This window comes from Plectrocnemia conspersa, unplaced genomic scaffold (genome assembly GCF_051122295.1).
Source record: "Plectrocnemia conspersa isolate PC_06_02 unplaced genomic scaffold, ASM5112229v1 ptg000010l, whole genome shotgun sequence".
Taxonomy (NCBI): Eukaryota; Metazoa; Arthropoda; class Insecta; order Trichoptera; family Polycentropodidae; genus Plectrocnemia; species Plectrocnemia conspersa.
The window spans coordinates 20805903-20829634 of record NW_028277174.1 but is presented as its reverse complement, the minus strand read 5'-3'; the positions used below and the strand labels follow the sequence as shown (position 1 = coordinate 20829634).

General features: G+C 37.6%; 1 protein-coding gene and 1 long non-coding RNA gene across 12 annotated transcripts in view; one reads left to right on the top strand and one right to left on the bottom strand.

Annotated features, from left to right (window-relative positions):
* The window catches only part of pum (pumilio), a 138163-nt gene extending 114706 nt beyond the window's left edge, over nt 1-23457 (top strand). For 6 of the 11 annotated variants that reach the window (XM_088195797.1, XM_088195796.1, XM_088195794.1 and 3 more), the window contains 11 exons: nt 18628-18787; nt 18861-19042; nt 19105-19285; nt 20300-20525; nt 20998-21107; nt 21176-21326; nt 21397-21565; nt 21630-21932; nt 22008-22095; nt 22165-22333; nt 22404-23457. In XM_088195797.1, the coding sequence (XP_088051923.1) occupies nt 18628-18787; nt 18861-19042; nt 19105-19285; nt 20300-20525; nt 20998-21107; nt 21176-21326; nt 21397-21565; nt 21630-21932; nt 22008-22095; nt 22165-22333; nt 22404-22635 (1971 nt within the window). In that variant the 3' untranslated portion in view covers nt 22636-23457. Of the gene's footprint in view, nt 1-18627; nt 18788-18860; nt 19043-19104; nt 19286-20027; nt 20112-20299; nt 20526-20997; nt 21108-21175; nt 21327-21396; nt 21566-21629; nt 21933-22007; nt 22096-22164; nt 22334-22403 lie in introns of all 11 variants that reach the window. The other 5 variants (XM_088195795.1, XM_088195793.1, XM_088195792.1 and 2 more) reach the window with 1 other exon arrangement.
* The window catches only part of LOC148230935 (uncharacterized), a 565745-nt gene that overhangs the window by 16104 nt on the left and 525909 nt on the right, over nt 1-23732 (bottom strand). The gene's annotated exons all lie outside the window — the stretch shown is intronic.

Below are 23732 nucleotides of genomic sequence, written 5' to 3'. Positions count from 1 at the left end.
GGCTGGAGCGGCGCTCGGTGGGCGGCGCCGAAAGACGAGTTTCTGGAAATATGGCTTCATTGTTCGCGTTCTTCGATTAATTTCGCACGTTATTATTTCGAACCGTCAACGGGGGCCGGACCTCGCCGGTCGGCCCGCTCGCGTAAATCGCGCCGCTATTATAATTCATCGAACCTTACGTGCTCGAATGCATTTTCCTGTCCGTTTCGAGCGCCACCAGAAAATCCGGAACGCAATTTGCATTGCGCCCTCCGTCGAACCGCAAAACGCGAACGCGGCTGTCGGATAGATGGGCCGGAATTGCATTACAATGGACCGCTAAATCCCTTCGACGGGCTCTCGCCTCTTGTTTATTTAAATCGCGACGACTTTGTCGCCGTCGTTTTTCCCCCTCGAATAACTCGTCGCGCGAACACAATGCACAAAACGACGCTTTCCCATTGACCTATTCGAGCGTCCGCTGGACTATTTTCACGTTTAACGGCCAGGTATTCGCGACTATTTTCGTACCGTTCGGCTTCCGACGCCGCTATGAGCTCGAATTAACCTTTCCTCGCGGTTTTCTCTTGTAAGCGCTCACCTTTTAGAATACCGCGCGAAGAAAGACGGAGCGCGTAAGAACGACCGTCGAAAGTTTTAATACGAATCGCGTCTAACGGAGAATCGCGCGTACCAGTACCGTTACCGAGTCCATGGGAAATTATTGTACGTTCGACCCGTCGAAACCGTTAGTTCTCGAGCTCTTTTATTGTGCATTTGTGTTTTCTCGAATGAGTCGACTTTCGTCATTGGAAAGCCGTCGCGGTTGACCGAGCGATATGGTCGTTTTTATTTTTTCCACGGCGAGCAGCTTTTCGATTCTAAATAAAAATATAGGTATTTATAGATCTTCGAACGCGACTATTCTTCAAACTGTATATCTTTATGGGATACATTTTCGCCAAAACATGTACATAAACGTTCGGGGTATCCAGCGTTTGTCACGTATACATCACATTTCACCGCAATCCCGGTCGGATAAGCCGAACAGCTAGCTCTCGAGATCTAAAAGCTGGCTTTTTATGAACACCTCCGGCTCACCGTGTACATCGACATATTTAAATATCAGATGTCATAAACGAGCTCAGTTTCGAACAATAGAGACTGTTTTAATTCTACTTTTTTTTTTACCCATATCGACTGTTTGAACTAATTTTCTTTTATTTTTTCTTTTCAGGTAAGCACTATTCTTCGATTCTAGTGCGCTTTCTATTAGACATCTGCCGTGCGAAACGGCGCCCTGGTAAGAAAGTTTTGTCCGCGTTTGAATCGTCAAACGCCTTCGATCCGAGTTAGGTACGTAATGGCCTTCTTTATGTATTAAACCGTAATTTAAAAGATTCGTTCGGCTCTTTTCCCAAAGCAAAACACTGTAACGACTTATTTTTAAAAACTTTTCTTTGCGTAACGCCGAATATGACATGTTAGTGTAATATCCATTCGGTTTTTTAGCGTTTCTCGTCCCGTTATTCGCTATGCCGTTGTCATTCGACCGATCGCTCAGTCGGTCCAGTTGTTGGCAATACAGCTAGGTAAAATGGTATGCTTTGGTCGGTAGCAGCTCGTAATGGACACATCTATCAATATTCCACCTGACTGACAGCATAATCTGTATCGTTCTGAGTCTTCATAGTTCCCACACAGACCTATTATAACGCCGCAACCACCTTTGCCATTGACTCACAATTATAGTGCCTGCATCGTAAATCTCGCGTTGTATTCACCGTTGTTGTGCCCTGACGAAATTCCTAATAACTTGCCGTATCTGATGTTTCGACATTTCCACGCTTTTAATAAATTCACTTTTGCGCAGCTTAAATTTTAGTTAAAATACTTTAAAAATATTATCACACGTATTTTATTTTTAAATAAATATCTTGAACGCACTGTATGCATAAAATTCTGTTACTTAGTTTTAAACCGAGGGGCGGTCTTTTTTTCGCCGTCTAATATCGCGATACATGCTTTAAAATTACAGGTGAGAAACTTGTATGTTCCCCGCTTCGCGAGAGGAGAACGAGGCGAGGGGTCGACCGACATTTTTCTTCCATTCTTTCCCCGACCGAACGACTGTTTTACTAATGCGTATTTATTCAACCACCCCAGCGGCGGCGGCAACCTATCGTGACGCGCCTCCGAATATTTCTCAAACTTTTTCACCAGCTTTCCCCGTTTACTGTTTTCGTTTACTCGTAAAGCGGCGTTTCAAATCGACTCGCGAATATCTAATAATGAATCAATTAACGGCGTTTAGCTGTCATAAATTCGCAGCGATTTGTATAGGGGGGGTCGAGCGAATTGGGCAATTTCCCATTACATGATGGTGTAAAGGTGGAAATCCTGTTGAATCTGAGCGCCAAAGAATATTCGAGGTACAAGCTGTGAGAGCATTGCACTCTTGACAATCATTTTAAACTCTCATTAATCACAAGTAGTTTGCTACTTGATTACTTTTATAATTAAATATTAACATATTTGGTCGCGCAGCTCAAATGAGACGTTTTAACATCTATTATTTTATTATTTATATAGCTAATAAATACTTTTATAAGAGTTATTAAATAGATTTTAAGAGTTATTAAATAGATTTTAATCAAATAATATAATATTATTAAAATCTCATAAGAGAACTGAGAATTACATCGCACTGTACATAGTTTTGAAGGAATGGCGTTTTTTATTACACTAGCAGCTGTTTTTTATATGTCAGACTGACTACCTTCAGCTTATAACCTTACTTAGTTAGTACGCCAATGAGAATGAAAAATTGTTTCCAATTCTGAAAATCTTTACAATTGTTGATATCATATTCGTCAAGTATTCGTTTATGTTTGTAGAGTAATATTTTGAAATATAATTTCTAAATACATTATAAACCGACCAACTCTAAAAACTATTATTTCTTAAGTCGTTTTGTATTGCAATAACGGAAGTAGTCGCTGTTTTCTTAGATTTATCGCTGCATTATCTACAACCCAATTGTGCCCTTTTTGATTTGCGAAATTTATATTCTCTATGGTATATATCAGGGCTGTGGAGTCGGGGTCGGAGTTGGAGTCGTGGAGTCGTGGAGTCGTGGTGTTTTGGCCGAATTTGGAGCCGTGAAAAATGAGCGACTCCGAGCATTTTTTTAAATTATGAAATTTATGAATTTTTAATTGCGTAATAATGAATGTGTATAGCGTATGAATATTAAACGTGTAGAAAAACACCAAAAATACCTGATGAAATGAAACTTTTTTGAGTCGGAGTGGAGTCGTATTGTTGGTAAATATCGGAATTGGAGTCGGAGTCGTGTTTTTTTTACGACTCCACAGCCCTGGTATATATGTATATAACATCCGTGGCCTTAACAAATAATTTCACACAAAATAATGAAGAATATAAAACACTTTATAATTTCATAAATTCCGGAAATTGCTCATATTGTGTACTTTCTCAATGTCCGGTATTTTTTTTTTATTTTTTTTTTATTTTTTTTAAATCAATACGAATAATGTTAAATTTTAAATCTATTTAAAGTACAATAATTTATTGTGGTTAATTTTTTTTTTGAATACCGAGTCTTGATACTTTTTTTTTTGTATCGTTATGTTTTTATGAATCTGTATTCATTACTTAAATTGCGTTTTTCGATTTCTTGTAGGTTACATTTCGTTTACTATCAATATTCGAATAGATGAAAATAACGAACGTTCGGAAACATTAGATTGAAGTCTACTCGAGTACTATTTAAAAAAAATTATATATCTTCCCCCGGGGTTTTATTTTTAACCCATTTGAGGTAATTTACTTCGGTTTCCCGACCCTTGTACTACTTTGTAATTCGTTCCACCTAGTAGAAGCCTACTGTTATTAACACAAATAGTCGTAGATATTATCTACTATGTTAACTAAAATATGACAATTAGGTTCAATAGAATTTCCACCCTTCAATTGTAACGCGCGCGGAAAAGTTGAAATTTTTCGCGCGTCACACGTAACGCTTATTAAATGGCTTTCGTCAAATGTTGGGGTTCGGTGTAACGTTACCAATTTGCATTTATACGCGTGGCATAGGTGGAGGAGTTTAGTAGCGGGCGATAATAAATAATATATTCTAATTTTTTCACGCTGAAAGGGAGTTTAATGTAATCCTCCCGGCGGCGTGACGGGCCCCGTATTTTATATTTCACGAATGTGCGGCTCGGCCCGCCCACTTCGCCGCCTATTCCGCTGCGGATAATATAAGTCAATTTGCTAAACTCCCCGTTCCCGTCGCCGATCTCCGTGCGATTCGTGACTCTTTTCTTTCTAGCCGTTTAGATTACCAATTAGCACTAAGATCGGATTCGCAACAGGTAGAGCCGAACCCTTGCAGTTTTAATTTCAGCCGCGTAATCGTTGGCGCTCTCGACGCGGGACGTGTCTACTTATCCTTTTGCAGTGTCGAGATATTGTTGTTATTATGCTTCCGCCGAGGCAATTAAAAACTTTGCGGCCGAACCGCGGCGCGAGAAAAGGGGTCGCGACGAGTGCCCTCGAGTTTTCTTACCGCGCTGGAAAGCGGCGTCGTCCTTTCGCGCGTTGCGTAGGTACGTCCCTCGAACGTTCGCTCCGGTTACGTTTTAATCTTGGCTTTCGATATCGACGTCGCAAGCAGCAGGCGCCGTCGATGCGAGGATCGCGTGTCTGCGTCGACGCACGCACCCCTCGGAGAAGACTCGGTTAATTGTTACGACTGACACCGACTTTCCACTCCCCGCCTCGCCCCTTCTGTTGTCGTGTGTGACTAAGTTTTTTCTATTACGTGTCTAAGAACCGCTATATGATGCGGCAAATCGAACATTATTCTCTTTCACCTTTACTCGTCGTAATGTATTACGAGCTATTTTTTTATGACTAGTATCAACGGAGAGTGCGTAAACGTTATTATATAGTACGTCTACAGCCATCTCAAACCGGACTTTTATTTATCTATTTTTTCTTAAAAAGTGCTCATATGTGTAAATATTAATTTTAATTGGAAAATTAAGTACCGTCCAAATCGAATCGTGAGCTACTCCGTTGCACACGAGTGCTGTATGGTCGTCAACTTGACTTTTATGCCATCAATCCATTTAGACCTATTGTATATAGAGTACAGTACGTTGAAATTTTTTTCTGATGTATCTACTATTGTTGTGTAAGGAATAATCTAAATTATAAAAAAAATTTCAGTGCTCTGAAATTTGTCGGAGAGTGACTACAAACAACAGTGGTTCATTGTTGTTTTTTTTTGTTATGATGTCATCAGAAAGGTAAATAAAATATTTGTGTCGTAATTATCAATTCTATTTCGGAATTTACTTATAGATAATACTACTGGTAATGATGCTAATTCAATATTACCAGTGTTTTTAAATATTTGTGTAGTTTTTTTTCACTTTGAAATATGGTGGTACGGTAGGACAATGTTATAATACAATACAAAATTCGTGGAAAACTCGCCAACTCAAGAGACATATTTTTAACGATAGTATCAAATTTGCATTGTGACGATAATCTATATTCAGATAAATCCGACCAATTTTCTGAAGTTAGTCCATTAGTTAGTACATTATATCGACCAAATTTTTGAAGTATAGTCCGCATAGAGAAAACCATAGTGTCGATGAAGCAATGGTGCTTTATTACGGAAGAAGCCATAGTTGAAAACAATTTATTCGTGGCAAACCATTTAGATATGGATACAAACTATGGGCGGTAACAACTTCAGGTGAATATATTATTTGTTTTGAACCATACCAGGGTGCAAGTACAATCTTGAATGTCAGATAAATTGAGTATTGGTGCCAATGTTTAACTTATAGAAAATTACCACTGTTCATAAACAATTTTTTCACTGGCTTGCCTCTGATAAATAAAATAAGTAACAAATATACGAGTTACTGGAACTATTAGAGAAAATGGATCTGGCAAATTTCCTTTACTTGACAGAAAGAGATGGTTTTAAGACTACCGTGTCAGTGATCATATAATAATTGTAAGTGGCATGCTAACAGTAAGGTGTCAGTTTGATCACTGTTTCACATCACAACCTCACTGATTCACAATAAAAATATGAGAGCGGTAGATCGATCAGACCAGAAAATATTTTCGTATAAAATTAATATCCGTGGGAAGAAGTTGTAAATGCCTCTCGTTTTACACTGCATCGATATGGTGGTTCAAAATTCTTGGTTGTTTTACAGAGATAATGGCGGGACAATGGATCTGTTAACTTTCAGGAGACGTATTGCAACAGCTATTATAAAAACGAATGAGCTTCGTAGTAAGCCAGGACCAAACAGACTATCTTCATTGACGTCTGATATAATGGTAAAGATAATTTGTTTATTGAACAAAGTAACCTAACAAGATCTGGGCTTTGCCATAAACAGTGCTATGTCAGATGCATAAAATTCTTGGATTATCATACTAAAAACTAATTTTAAATAATGCAAAATTGTAATAATTAAAAATTAAATGTCATTCTGTGCCTGAACCTACTTGTACCATATATGGTACGGCTGATTCCCAGCAACCCTTACATAATTTATTTTTTTCGTATTTTTAAATGACATTCGGATCTCTTTAATTCCATTAATAATAAAAAAAAAATCTGACCTAATTTGTTTCAGGTCTAAATGGGTTAATATTAATACATCCTGTTGTTATATTCTGGATTCACTCGGATCCCGACCTTTGCGACTGATGTAAACAACGCAGCGGAATTCGATCCAGTGTCACGGTCTCGCAGTCGATTCTCTAAATTTTACCGGTGCAATGTGTCAATTGCGCCGAGGTAGTTAACGGTGACGTTTCCTTCCATTACCGCGACGCTCTCGAGAGATCGCGTCGGATCGACGTGCAAAGTTCAGTCGCGACGACGGAAGGTTTACTTTTCGGCACACTCGATATAATAACATACTCTGCGAACACGTCAGCGATGCTAACCGTCGACGGTCACGAGAAGCGAAGACAACGCCTCCGTCCATCGACCGCTGTGAAAATTCACGTTTTCGGACGCCGATTAGCCGCCGTCCGTCCGCGAGGGTCGTAAAGTCGCAAATCCCCGCGGATAAAGCCTTCTCGGAGGCGTTTTTGTTTTACGGCCGCGAATATAAACCGTTTAGACGTCGTCGGACACATTTTAATGGTGTTCAGCGCCGGGGGTCGGATGGCTTTTAATGCGCCTTTCGTGCGCGGCGCCGACAGACAAAAGTCGCGCCCGCAATACACAAACGGATTTATTCCGCTTGATTTATTTCGCAGACGCTCGCTTTCCGTGCAAATAATCCGACCCGACCTCGCGCGAATATCTGCCTAATTGTGTCTGTGTGCGCGTACATGTATGTAAATGCGGTTTCGAGCCTCGAATGCATTACCTGGTGAAATTGCGGATTGCGCATCGCCGCAGCGACGGACGTCGACGGAGGAGCGGTCTATCGCTTCCGCCCCGCGATAACTCCGAATATTAATTCCGGCCGTAAGAAAAGTTAAATGCGCTCCCGAGTCGCCTTTCGGCGCCGAGTCGATAACCGCCGAGGATCGCATGCCTTCGGGCAGTTAACCGCGGGGACTCTTCGCTTCTCGGAGCGTCGTTCGTTCTTCCTCGCGAGCTCTCTCTCACCCTGCCGAACCGTAGGCGCTTCGATCCACGTACGCGGCGTAGACGCGGATTTACAGCCCCTCGGGAAGCGTTTCGGACGTAAAACACTCGCGGTGTGTTGTATCAATTCTATTGTGTGCGAATTATCTTCGTCGGGTGTAAAAGTAAAAGCGCATATACACGCTTCTATATAAACAGATTTAGTTTTAGTTTGAGTATCGAACGAATCGCAATTTAATTATTTAATTTACTGATAATTGCGATCGAAAGCCATAATTCCACACTACTGTCTTGGGTAATTTAAGGGACTTATGGCACAAGCGTTCAATAGCGAAACGATTTCTAAAATTTAATAGATTAAATTTGCTAATGCAGTAAATTAGTCACTCTACAGTACGTAGTAGTTTCTTGAACTTTCAAGTCGAGAATATAGCCAACAATGTTTTTAGAGAATTCTGAGTTTTGACCCAAAATTATATAACTTATTTTTTGGCGGATTTAATAAGGGTGACGATTAGTGGTATTGTCATTTAACATTGAATGAAAGCTTCATAGGGAGGAAATTGTATCGAAACTGAATGTTTGGTTATTTATTTTACCTTTCGCTTGTGCGCACGTAAACAAATCCACGTAAAGTAATCCAACGTTAGTTTTTAAACTTTTTTTTTAAAACTCCCCACAAATCTTCGGATTTTTTTATTTGATGTATTTCATTTTTAATGAAAAATTATATGAATTAAATGACCGCTTCTGGACCTTTCAATGTAATTTTCGATAACTCGTACATTTTGGGCGGTATCTTGGCTATAATTTGAGGGATGTTGGTTTTTATGTGTTCAAACGTTTAGGATTTGTCGGCGTAGACTTATTGTAACCTCACAAAAAAACCGCAAACGGTGTGTTGACGTCACCAAAACGTGAAATAATGCGACCTGGGAACTTTTCACGCAAAACATCCAAAGTTGCACCCGATGTGTGGCAACTTGCGCCGTCTTAATGGAACCACATATCTTTCACATCAAAAAAATAATCGGTTATAATGCGCCTATAGCGCTCACCGTTAACTGTTACAGTCCGACCTTCATCGTTATCACAAAAGTAAGGCTCAATGACCACAATGCGCACCAAACAGCCATTTTTTGGGCATGTAATGGTCTCGTGAATCACATGAGGATTTTCCTTGCCCCATATGCGGCAATTTTGCTTATTGACATAACTTCTTTGAAAAATTAGTATAAGCTCTCCGCTTCTTTAAAACATAATAACGTAAATTCTTCGCTGTCCATGGTCTCTAGGCTTCAGTTCTTGTGTTATCTGAATTTTATACGAATGTAGGTTCAAGTCCAGATGCAAAATGCTCCAAAGGAAGCCATAAGAAAAGCTGCGAAGGCTTTAAACCCATCTCTAACGCTTCCAGTCTCTTCTAATTTTTTTTTACTACGTTGCGAATTTTTCACTTAGTAAATGTGTTGTTGCATACTAGCATTTGACACTTTGAACACGCGTGATTATTGACAGCTGTCTGTTTATTATCTACATGTGTATTCATTTAAACGCGATGCCTTTATGCGTTTCATTACCATTCATTCATTATTTCTCTCAATGAGCAACGCTTTGTTGTGCGATTAAATGCTGCTTGTGTATAGTGGCATTGACTATATTTAGGTACAAAAAATATGAAAGACGGACGAAGTGATATGCAGTGAATTATCGACTTTATTAAATTTTAGGTAGCCGCTACTTTAGGTTATATTCATACGACTTGTCCTATACACATACAGTATCATACGTAAAAAGTTAGGTTTTTGCCAAGTCTGCTTATAGTGGGTGCTTCGATGTTGAGGTAGAAATGGAATCATCATCGCCTAGTTCAGACAGCAACCGAGATAATTATTCACTGCTGTTTTTCAGGGACTCGTGAAAACGCGAAAATGTGTAAGAAACATATAATTATTTATATCTTTTTATAAATAATATTTTGCTCAATCGGTGCTCCCACTTCGCCCATTTTAAAGCGATGTATAATCGCTAATTAGCGCTTTCTTCGTAAACCTCTGCGAATCATCGGAACGTTGAATATTTATAGAAGCCGACGTCCTCGCCCTGCGAATTGCGTGACGGGTTTCGTTGTTCACTTTTAGTTTTTCGTTAATATCTTTCGACTAACTCGTTTAGTTTGGAAATTATCTGGAATGGCACGCAAAGTGTCAGCCCGACTGTGTGCAAATTGCGAGAAGAGACGAGTTGTTTTTCCCGGGCGCGTTCGATCCGGATTGCGGCTTTTGTGTGCGGCGGTTTTCTCACTTTCGCGCGATCCTTTGGCGCGGTCGCTAATCACAGCGTTCGATAGATAGTGCATTCGGGTAGCTCCGGAGGGCGGTTTGAATTAGCCGTCGCTCTCTCTGTGCGCCGTCAAAGGTTTTGCGGCTATCGCGTTCGAACGGACGCGCGGGACAACAGATAGCGGTTGCATTAAGACGATTGCTTTTTCGTCGCGGTTTTCCCCTTCGAATTAATATGACGTTTATCGCGCGGACGGGCGGGCGCGGCCGGCTGTTTAACGGCGTGGTAATTCGTTTAGCCGTCCGTCCGCGCCCTTTGTCCGGCCATCGCTAATGGTCACCTGGCGCACCCACCGGCGGCGGTAACGACCTAATCACATTACCCAAACCCTCGTCGGGCCCGCCCCGACCCAACCCGACCGCCGATGTCTATCTGCGCCGACGCCGTTTCCATATGCATCTCCCGTATTCGCACGGCACGCATTACCGTGATTCGCTCGGCGGCGCTCGAAGAGGGCTAATCGAGAAAAACGGCCCGACCTGGGTCATTCCGCGGTCGGTTGAACCCCCGATTTTCATCTCTTTGACACTATTTGCGCCCTGCAACGGCGAATATTGAATATCAATTTAATTACTTGTAAGAAATATAACATACAATAGATTTTTTACTCGATCTTCATGTTAATGTATTATATTATGGAGTTTTTAGTATGACTCAGCTCCTTCAAAATCATTAACAACGTTTTGTCATCAACTCACCGCATCAACTCACCGCATCCAGCATATTAACCGTTCTAATGCCACGCGTCACATACGGGGCATTTACAGAATCTGTTACTTACACTACGAAATAATATTATAAGACTATTCAGGTATATAGAGTAATCTATGGATAAACCTTTTAAATTATTACCGCTTGAATAGTTGTTTTGAAAATGGTTAAAATTAATGTGCTCCTTTTCAACGTCGCCAGGGTCACCACTGGCCACTTATATATGAAACGTAATTTTAATAACAGATGATAATTGGTGTGGATCTTGACATTGTTTCTTGACAAGGCGGCTAAAACGTAGTCAGTTACGCATGGTTTTTGTGACAACCTTTAGCATTTTTTACAGTTGCAAATGGTGTCCAAATACACTGAAAACGGCTCCTTTTGCGTTATCGAGTCCTTGACAAGTCGTTAACGCCTAACACTTGCTTTTTTTTAATTCTAAAAAATAGCTGGCATATGGGTCGCGTGTATTATGAAATATAATGCGGCACGAAAACGGTTAAAAGCTTTTCCAGAAATATTATACAGTCATATTACTGTTCTTCATAGCTAAATGAATGTTTTAATAACACCCTGCTTCATTGGTTGAAACAAACTTGTGCTTTAAATGCAATAACGCTCCTTTCACTCTCTGACCCTTTGAATGGTATGTTCCAAGATCGGTAATAGTGCTCGGCCTCGATAATGTAAAGGTGGCAAATCAAACAATAGTAGAAACATATTCATATCACTGTAAGATACGCTTTGGTATAATTTTTGCGACCTCTAGGATTATCGAATACCTAGATTTCAATCAACCATCACAATAAGCCAATATATCGCTGCTTTAAATCCAGGAAAAATATTTTCTTTACACTGAACGTTCTTAATGCACATTTTTCCGTAACAGCTGGGGGGAGGGAAAATAACAGCTTTTTTAATTCCTGTTTTTTTTAAACTAGAATTCTTGCACTTTTCGAAACCTCTGCGAGAATTTGCTCTTTGTCATTAATAGTAACTTGAACTAAATTCTCGAATCCATAGTAACATCACAAACATTACTTTATATTATTCATATTGATTACTGTATATTTTAAAATAAGTAGTTTATTTTATTATTTATAGTATTTCCGCGATTATTTCGGAAACGAATCGTTTTTTAACAGCTTTCTATATTAAACATTTCTTCAAGAATTTAATTTGTCCTATCATTTCGCACGTGTGACGCATTATATGAATGATTCGACCGAAATACCACCATTGTCTTAAATATTTTGATGTATTTTAATGTTTTTAAAAAAAAAAATATATAGTTGTTTTCTTAGTGAGTAGCTTAAAATTATGAGCGGCACGTATGCTAGTAAAATTCAAGTCTCATACTATATTGTGTATTAGATACATATGAAACACATCTGATTTATTTTTAGAAATCTAGTTCAGCTTTATGATCATTTTTAATGAGAAAAAAAAACTATTCGAAACATGCACTTTACTGTTTATATTAACACGTGTGTGCGTTTAGTGTAACTATTTTATACAAAAAACCTTTTATTTTTATTATTATAATGAGTGTATATATCTGCGTTATTTAATATTAATAATCGCAGATTTTAAAACATTGAAAATACCATAGAAATATTTAAATTTCGCACCTTGATAGTATGTCTACTGCAGTCTCGCCTGGGAAATTTAACAAAATCAAATCCTCAAACTCTCCATCGACTTTATACCGTTTTGCATGCAATTATGTATGAATGTATGTATGTCATTTTTGCGAAAAGAAAGAATTTTATAATTTACAATTCGGAGGCCGCGTTCAATGGAGTAGACAATACGAGCGACGTTAACTGGTGTATACAGAATTTTATTTCGTGTCTTCCGACGACTATTTTCGATCATGGAAATCTGAAAGTTTGTTAATTAGTTCACAGTAATAAGTTCGCGTAACTTTTGTTTTCGTTTATTTTATGAAATTAAAAAGCTTTTGAAATTTTGTTGCATGTACAGTACGTTCGTTTTATTTTAGATCCGTCTCGCGTTTCCAGTGTTAATATAATTAAGTTAACGTTTAACCGATTAGCTTTATCGCAATAGTTATATATCCAATCAACGCACGCGTACGTAAAATCGTTCAGTCTCTTGTTTATTGTATTATATTTTGTTTTTGATTTCCACGCTCTCACCCTCCTACGGTCGGTCAAAAAATACACGATTGCTTTATCGCGCTTATCTCTGTCCGTTTTGTTATTGATTGGATCGTACGTATGATAAGCGTGTTATTTTTTTACATACACATTCTTGTCGCTAAATATACAGCGTAATAAAGGCTGCAACGCATACCCACTAAAATAATATGGTTATCGTTAATCGATGACTCCCATTATGAGCGGCGTTTTAAAATAGACGTTTATAATATTACTCTTATAGCACTGTTAACTTTGTTTAGTTTTATATGTTTTTGTTGCTTCGGCAGAACACTTCCTAGTGCTATATGAAAAATAGCTGAAGATCGTTAATTGAGTCGGTATGTTTATTGACCTGATATTTTTATTTTTCTATTTCACATTGAAACGATCTTATAAAACAATATCAGGCAGTCGGCGGAATTGAATTTAGAGTAATCTTGATAGCGCTCTTCCGCCATAGACGAGATTTGTATCGTTCATTTTTTTACACAATTTCATTATACGGTCGTTTTGCTCGCGGGCAACTTGTGATTTTGTTCGAATCCGTTTTTCGACGTCTGATTGCGTTTCGGCACCGAGTCGATCGAATTTCATTTTTAAGGCGGATATAAACTCTGTCGGACCTCACAAAAATACCCTTATCCTCCGGACGGATATAAGATTCTCGTCCATTACTCCATTTTCCCTTATTTCTCGCCGTTTGGCCGTCGGCGCGCTTTGTGCACTTTAAAATAACCGAAAAGCCATGGACAGGTTTCATTGTTGTCCCTTTTTATATCGTCTCCATCGCGCATACCCTGCGAGGTGGTGGCGCCTTCCTATATGGCCATATTTGAGATTCTTTCGGGGGAGGCATTCTTCCGAGAGCGACCGGGCCACCGGTTTCGCAACACCTGGATTCGCGTTTTAATTTCGGCAGCTCTGGATATAGCAAAATGATCCTGGACTCGTTCCAAAAATTTACGTTCGCAACCATGCCGACAGGTGAAGGCGGCGGAACAAAGGTGGAACGAAAGCGCGCACTGTACGAATGGGGCTATTGTTGCGCTGCTTTGACGTTTCAAAAAATGCGCTCAACTTGTTTATGCGATGAAATGAGGCTATTTGCGTTACAAATGGCTTCATTCCGAAGCATAAGCAATTACATTACAGTATCGTGTTGTAAATAATAACGTTTTAAAAATTTTGGGGACGGGTATTGGATTTTGTGGTTACAATAAATTGTTGCCGCATGAGAAACGCGCTAAAGTTTAATAGAAATTGCGCGATAGCCGACAACCCAGGTCGAATGAAACCCAATCGTGAGTGAAATTATTAAATTTAAGATGGCTAAATGTATTTCATCATCATTCATTATATAGGCTGATTTTTATAAAATACAACCGTATTGTTCTATAGCGTCATCTATAATATTTAAAGTGTTATTTATCATTTGACCATAATCAAAACTAATAAAATAATTACACTTTTTTAACCCCCCCCCCCCCCCCCCGAGTTAAATCTGATATGCTTTGTTCGCATTCAAATTTTAGTTGTGACCACTGTGTAAACGAGAATATTACATGCCAACTACCATTCGGAAATATGCTTATTGCTTTGTGTTAATTAAGCTTCTTAAATAAATTATTATATTTTTTTCTTAATTGCTTTCGAAGAGTAATAGAGTCATAAACAAAGAAATTAAAAGTTTTGAGTAGATTCTCGTGAAATTAAGTGGATTCGTATACCAATTTTCGCCGATTCTTATATAAGAACTCGATCGTGTAATTGTTTTCCCGCTTTCTTAATTCTCTTCAGTCTCGTTATTATAGTTGCTCTTATGAAAACTAGATCATGTGTTTGTTGTTTTATTTATTTGAATACAGGCGGCCCTCGACTTTCACACATAATTGGTTCCTGAAAATGTGTGCGAATGTTGAATGTACGAAAGTCGAGGGAAGTAAAAAAAATTGAAATTGTGTGTATTTTAAAATATTTATTTATCAATTAAATATAAGATGTTTAAGAGGCGTTTAAGAGACACGTTTAAATGGGGTTTGCGGGTGTTTCCTTTGAAAAGTTATCAAGAGTTAACTGTTTTCCACTATTCTTTTTCTTTTTTTCATATAGTATTTTATAACATGCTATGTTTTTATTGATCGCCCTCCATTGGGATCACAATCTTCCATAATATTTAAATATTTGTCAAGGTGCGTGAAGGCTTCCTTTATATTTTTCATTGTTTCATTTTCCAAAATAAACCTGTCTCGTCTACATTAAATATTTGGCTAGAGTAATATTCTACATCTTCAATAATTTTGGATAATTAGGAAATAAATTCTTTTGCAACATCTTTATCCGCATCAGCCGATTCTCCAGTAAATTTAATATTATGAAAAGAATACCTCATTTTAAAATTGTAAAACCAACCGTTACTTGCTTTAAAAACCGTGTTAAAATATTTTTTTAATCTATCCTTCCTATCTTTGTGCAAACTAAGAGCTTTTGCTTGAATAATTGAAATACTCAAGAGGGACATCTTTTTGATGTTGGTCATCGATCTACGATGACAAAGATTTTCCATTTCATCCATGTTTTTTTGGAAACATATCATTAAAGATTGTGGAAATATATCTTTATTTTCCACAATTTTGAACGTATTCTTTAATTATATTTTTTTACATTTAAAAAAAAATGTTTTTTTTTTAAATGTGCGAAATAGCGAATTGTGCGAAAGTCGAGGGCCGCCTGTACAAGTTTTCGCTTTGGTGTAAAATTGCTTAGTCATATATTTACAAAATTAATCGTATGTCCTTTTGCCAAAACACTATGACACTACTCTGAAGTTAATCAAGTTCAATTGCATTTATAATTTAGGTAAATGCATGAAAATAAATATGTACATTCTGACGCGAGTACGTGTGTGCGTTAATTATTTTCATCTTTGATTTATTCGAGTGTTTCCGAGCACATAAAGGACAAAAATTACGACTTGCCACATTATAAATTATTGCCAATCGTTAACTATATAGCATAACGTTAAATACAAAGTAATTCTAAAATATTATACAAATAAATCGCCGCTTGTTTATATGCATTGGCTCAAGTATGTGCCAGAATACGAAGGGCTAAGCGTCGATAATTTATATTTAACGTTTTTTATTGTCTTTGACATACGATTATAAACTTAAATACGTCGAGGCGGAATAGTCGCCTTTATCCGATCACATCTGAGAAGTGACAATTTTTAAAACGCGACTTGCTATTTTATTGTCAACGCGGCGCTTTCGGTTGATTTCTCCGATTCGTCTCTCGTGTTATTATTTGTCCAGTTTATCTTTTTCTCGGTGTTTCTCACTCTCAGAAACACTCGTGCGATCTCGCGTTTAACCGTGATAAGCTTCATAAGTTCAAACTCTCGTTTATAGTATATGTTTCATTTTTATTTTCGTATTTTGTTAATTTTAAATATTCGACGTATACTCGCTATGATAACACGTTATTCATCATTTTAAGAATCGAGAAGTTTATCAGTTATATACATGTATGTAAACAGGACGTAACATGTGGTTCTGTACCATGTATTTACTGTTGATTATTATTATATTATTTTTAGATAGTCACTTATGGTCACGTTTATCGTCAGCTTAATGTGGTCTTTAATTTAATCGTAATTAATTTTCATTTAACTGTTTGCGCTGGGTTTATTTTTTTAAATTTTTTATTCATTCTTTCTGAATGTTCTCGCTTCACACATGTTGAATATATTTATTATTTCTAAAAAAGGTTTCGTGTTGATATTGAACATTTAATTGTTAAATCGTTATTGCGTATGTATGTAACATTATCTGGAATACATTCCATTCACCTTTTTGTCGCGCATGAGCTACATTTTTACGTATGACGCCCATCGTCGCGAAAGCGTTACGTTGTTACACGTTACGATTCGCGATGTTATTGTTATTGTTTATCGTTATGTACTTAAATTCGCGCAATGTACATAATAATAATGATAAAAACGCTTCTCTTTCGTCCGCATAGTGCGCCGAGTGTATAGGGATAGGGTTACGCGTCGACATAAAGCGCTCCTTATCTATCCTCGGGGCTTCCTGCCGATAAGGCTGCGGACTGGGACCAGGACTTCCTGCCCGTGCATGTGTGCCAGCGATATCGCGCTCTGCCGCATCCGTCCGCCTCGAAACTCATAGCTAAATCTCGTAGTCAAAGTCGCGCGCGCCTTTTACATAATAACTCTTTATCGCCGCCACCGCGCTACGCTCGCTTCTATTTTTTTTAAGTTCAATATGGGTCGTCATCGGTGATTTCAGAAAACTGGTTCCACGGCACCGTTAACCGCCGACGCGCACTCGACCGGACCCCTGTTTTTCTACTCGATACTCGAAGAAAGATCTTGGAAAGCTCTTCGACGACATACGGACGGTCAGCCTTGTGCCACTTGATTTTTTTTGTCGCTTCCAATGATGATAATTCGAGCGCGATTGACATGAATGTTCTGATTAGCAATTTAGTCTTTTTAACAAATAAAAAATCGTCCTATAAGACACTAACCGCTACATCTAATTCGTTTAGCGAGAAAAATTAATGCATTTACTATGCGGCGTGAATCGGGCTGTACTATTCCGCAGTTTGACATTCAGTGGCCGCTCTAAATTATTGAAACACTCGAGTGATTGTACCGTTTTACAAATTGTATGAATTGGTCGTTTACGCAGAAATTACGAACCACGTAAACATAAAGAAAGTTACAGAAAATGTCACAATGGAGTGTTTAGAAAGTTAGAATATGAAACATTCCAATATTGGGACATTCTTCTGTAACTAGTGTGTATGATATATATTGTTATTGTAATAAACACATACATCACTGTTTGTCGTCACGTCACATTCTTATCTATTGATCGTAATAAAATAATAAATTAAGATAATTCTGTATGTTTTATTAAAAGATCGGCAAACCAAAAAATGCGCGAGTTTTTAATATTGAAAAAATCATTGCTTTTTGAATTATATGTTCGTAATATGAGCTTCGGCGTATTTCTAAAGACAGCTTCAGCATATAGATACCTCTTTGATAAATTGTCTGTATTTTTAAATTTCGACTGGAAAGTGCGCCTCTCGACTGGATGCTTCTTTTTCATCTCCAGTGAAGAGAGCGCAACGCGCATTGAGAGCGAATCGAGCCAGATCCTACAGCTCGCGCGATGAAAGGCTGTTCGCTTTTTCGTTGCATTTTCGTTTCGTTACCGCCGAAATGCCTTCGAACGTTTTACCCAGTATTGAAACATCGCAAAACACGTATGCATGCGCCTGTGTGTGTTGTTAATGAATTGACTTTTGAATTCCTCCCTTAGGTGCGGCGAGATTAATTCCATTTCCCTCGATCGGCGCGCCGTTTCGAAATACACGCTTTCCTTTATATAAAAATAATATCATAAGAGCGTTCACATATCAAAATAAGAGAAATATATCTCCCCTCTGTTTTCTTAGTTTTTGCGATAATTTGTATTCCGGTCGAGGGTCTCCTGTTAATAGAGATGTTATGGTTTGCTCTCTTCTCATGTTCGCAAGGAAAATCCTTTGATTTATGTACTGCTCTGCGGTTTATTCTCAAATTGGCCGTATTCACATTGGCGAAAATACACATGTGTGACAAAACTTTCTTATCGCGCTCTCGCATGTTACATATTTTATTTCGATCATAAACATAAAACTGTTTTATTACATTAATAATTAATAATTGAATTAATTTTGCAGCAAGTTCTACGATCTCAACAAGCAGCAGCGGCCAACAATGCCGGTGCCCCGACTGCCGCAGCTATTCAATTGCAACAGTATCAACAGCAACAGTTTCAATTGCAACAACAGCTCGCCGCACAACAGGCGTTCTCCCAGCCTCCATATGTCATCAATACAGGTGAACACATTGTTTCAGATTTGCGCATTTGTCGCGCCGAATTCATATTGACGGTTTCGATTTATTATCGCAGGTCAAGAGGGGACACCTTACGTCGGTGCGCTCATCGCAGGCGTGCCTCCGTATTATGGAGTCGCGACTGCACCGTGGGGAGTATACCCTGGAATGGTACCTCCGACGGCTCAACACGCGGCGGCGCCTCCTCAGGCGAGACGTCCTCTCTCTCCGGCGCAACCCCAAGATCAACAAGTCAACGTAAGTTCTGCCTTGTAATTTTGGCGTATAGTGCGTTTATTTATTTAAATTTAACAACGCAGGGTCAAGGACAATACGTGATTCCGTTCTATGGCGATCCTAGCTCGTTGGTCATGAGCGGAAGAAACGGAACGCCTTTACGGTTAGTTTCTCCGGCTCCAGTGTTAGCCGGTAACGCGGGGCGAGCTTTTGCAACCCAACCGCCGAATGCGGCCAACGCACCACAAGCAGCACAACTTACCGGTGAGTGTAAATCCCTGTCGTACCATTTTCATCGCATTATGAGAATCAATTTTTTTTGGTTCTCATAATTTGTACATTATTGTAAACTAAAATAAAATTGCTTGATTTTCTAAATAAAAAAATGGACATTGAAAGTAACCAAATGACTAAAAACTTATTTAATGCATGTCATTTTAAATTCAAAGTGTATATTTTTTTATCAACTTCTTAATCAACTGCATACATGTTTTGTATGTATGTATGTGTGTATATAAATATATTTTTATGTAATAACAAATATTGGTTTTCATAAGATTTCACATAGTATTTAGAATATATTGCTGTTGAATAATGTATTTTTTTAATTATTTGAGTTCAGTATCATAATTTAAATACTGTAAATAGATTATGTGAATATTAGAGTTTAGATTTTATTCTTAGATATATTTATAAATATTTTATATCTATAAATATTATCTTTTATATTTTAGAAATAGGCACATACTATTATTTGCAATATGCAAATATCACTAATTTTGCCAACATATGATGCTACTCGATTCTCCTTTAATTTGACATGTAATTAAAATCGTTCAGAACTATTAAATAAAGACTTCTTTCAACATTTTCACTATTTGGTTATAAATATTGGGTGTTTCAATAATAATAAAAAATTGTACAAATAAAATAATTTCAAAAATACTACTGCCAAATAGTAAAGCTATTGTAAATAGTTACTAACTGGGATTGTATGGGTGGTCAGGTGTGTCACAAGCGTCTGGACTCTTCCCGGGGGCCTTTGCTCCTTCTTTACCACATGCCGGAAGTCCTGCTGCTCCCTTGTCAGGTCTGTTATTTTTACTGCAACTACTCAAAGTCTACCGTAGTACCTTACGTAACTTGTCATTAGTTTGTTGCCTACGTGCGTGATGTGCACGTATTCTATGAAACTCGGCACTATTAGGTTATAGTTGTATGCACCCCGTATTTTAAATGGAGATACAAGAAGAATATGTGTTTGAAATTTATGTACAGGTGTGGCAGGTGCGAGTGGACGCAGAGATAGTTTAGATAGGGCCGCCGCTGCCGCGTCAACCGTCTTCAGTCCCGGCTCATTAGATCAATACTCCCGAGGAAAATGGACAAACGCCGCTACCGGCAATGTCAACATCGGAGCGCCCCTGTCGCCGCCGCTAGCTCCAGCCGCCGCTCTTCAGCGAGTCGTCTCAGCTGCTCCCGGCGCGGAAGCTGCCAAATATAGGTATGATTCAAAATGAGACGTTAAAAACAAATTTTCTTTAATTATTGTTATTCGGTAAGTATATTCATTAATCAATAATATAATAAATTCATATAGATTCCGATTTAAATATATATATATATATTTATATATATTCTTCTATGAATGATTTGTTAGACATTGAAAGAGAAAAATATGTATTATAATCTGTTGTTTATAGTGATATGTTGTACATTTTTGCATTAACAAACAATTCCATTGTATTATATCTGTGAGTGTATTATAATTGAAATTTTAAGCTTCTCCGTGTTTAAAGCAGTATGTGTGTATATATCTATATATTAAGATAAAACAACGTCGGCATGGAAAATCGAAACTAATTTTTGCATAACTAACTTATAATACTATATATAAAATACAGACATTGTAGTTATCATAATCCGATCGATTTATGCGCTATTTAGTTATAAAAGTATCGTTTTTGATTTCTCAGGGCGGTGAACAGTTTGACGCAAGGTCTGACAGTAAACGGTATGTTCGGATCGTCATCGTCTATACTAAGCAAACTCGGCAGCAGCGTGAGCTCGATGGGTGGTGTTAGAGGTTAGATATTGTTTTTTATTGGTAACTTCGGATCTTAGCGGTTGCATAATTGGTTATTTTTGCTTCAGTTGGAGTACCGCCTTTAGTGGTAAGCGGAGACAAACAACCTGGCCGTTCAGGATTGCTCGAAGAATTCCGTAACAATCGTTACCCTAACTTGCAGTTGAGGGACCTTACGAATCATATTGTAGAATTTTCACAAGATCAACACGGCTCACGGTTAGTATTGTTAATAATATTCTATATGCATATATTCATGGTCATTATATCCAATTTAACATCTAATCAGATTTATACAACAAAAACTTGAAAGAGCTACAACAATGGACAAACAACTTGTATTTAACGAAATATTAGGCTCTGCGTATAATTTAATGACCGACGTTTTTGGAAATTATGTTATACAAAAGTTCTTCGAATTTGGCACGCCTGAGCAGAAAGCGACACTCGCACAACAGGTATGTTATCACTGTTTTAAACCGGCGATGTTATATCAATTATTTTATTATTATGTTTTTTTAGCTTCGTGGTCACGTATTATCGCTAGCGTTACAAATGTACGGTTGTCGGGTTATACAAAAAGCTTTGGAATCAATACCCACCGAACAGCAACAAGAAGTCGTACGAGAACTCGACGGCCACGTGCTGAAATGTGTGAAAGATCAGAACGGAAATCACGTGGTACAGAAGTGCATCGAATGTGTCGAACCACAGGCTCTTCAATTCATCATCAACGCGTTCATCGGACAAGTGTATTCTTTAAGTACTCATCCATACGGTTGTCGCGTCATTCAACGCATTTTGGAACATTGTACTTCTGAACAGGTACTTAGTGACCGACTGCATTATTGTCATTATAACAAATTGAGTTTTAAATTTAATATTATTTTAAAAATTTAGGTTACACCTGTTCTGCAAGAACTACATGCACACACTGATCAACTAATTCAAGACCAATATGGAAATTATGTAATTCAACACGTATTAGGTATGTGTTTTGAAATTGGCATAAGTATATAAATATTTACATATTTAATAATGTATTATATTATTTTAGAACACGGAGCTCCAGAGGACAGATCTATATTGATTGCCGGAGTACGAGGAAAAGTATTACCGTTATCGCAACATAAATTTGCCAGCAACGTTGTGGAAAAATGCGTCACCCATGCGACTCGCCAAGAGCGAGCTATGCTTATCGACGAAGTTTGCGGTTTCAACGAAAAGTAAATACTCATTTTGGCAAATGTTTTATTATGATATGTTCACTCTGTTCATTGCTGTGTTTTATTTCAGCGCATTGCAAGTTATGATGAAAGATCAGTATGCAAATTATGTCGTTCAAAAGATGATCGACGTATCTGAGCCGACGCAGCGAAAAGTGTTGATGCATAAAATTCGACCGCATCTAAACGCTCTCCGTAAATATACATATGGGAAACACATAATCGCTAAACTTGAAAAATTCTTCGCTAAATCACCTTCCGATCTCGGCCCGATAGGTCAACCCATCAACGGAGTCCTGTAAATCGGCCACCGCAACACGCAAAGTTTCTATAGGAAGAGAATTTGAAAAAAAATGAAATCATTCCACTTACATAATACTAATTGCAGTTATAGAAATTGGAGTGAGGATAGGTTTCATATCACAAAATTAATATTCAATTGTCAATTGTATTGCAGTGCTTATATGTAAACATATATTTTTTTGTAAAACAAATTTTAAAGTGTAATTTTATCAATGCGTTTGGTGATTCCAGTACTTTTAGATATGTCTAAAGTCAGTGTTTGATATTGTCGAAATTGTATATTGCTGTATTGTTCTTCGAATTGATGAGTGATTCGATACGATAGTTATTGAACTCGTATTATCTTAAATGCAGTTCGTAGCACGGGTTGACTAACATATATAAACATATGTATTTTTTTATAATTTTCAAGTGAGCACTACAATGTTGATGTATGTTTGTTTATGAAATGTCACAATCAATGCTTCAAACATATCGAGCACTTCAGTTCTGTCACAATTGGTGTATGTATGTACGTATGTATATATATGTATGTATAAAACCTTCTGTATTACATTTGTGATAGATTCTTTAAAATCCCTTTTTTGAAGAATAGGGTTCTCTTATAATAAATAATTTTAATAAAATTGTAATTTTCCTTGCTGTATATTCCAGACCTTCCAATTGTGTGCGATTTATTACGATCGCACTCATGGATGATGCATACACGGATACATGCGTATAGTATGTATGACAAATTATTAATTTAAACTTCTTTTTTTATGTGTGTGTATATACAATAAAATATGTATATGCACTTAAATACATGTGTGTATTCATTAGAATTGTTTCCTTTTATTAACTCTTCAAATATATATATATATAACTAATTTAAATTTTCGTCACGAATGCACACAAACTGTGTGCATATATTTGTAGCACTGTTTTTTGTAGATCGATTAGTTCTTTAAACTAATTATTAGTTTTTCTCTGAATTGGCCATTACGATGAGCTGTAGAATAAATTCTATCAGCTGTTTTATAAGAAAATATGGTCATTATGTTTTACAAATATTATAATTAGTTGATGGCATCCTAATTTCAATAATATTGGTTGG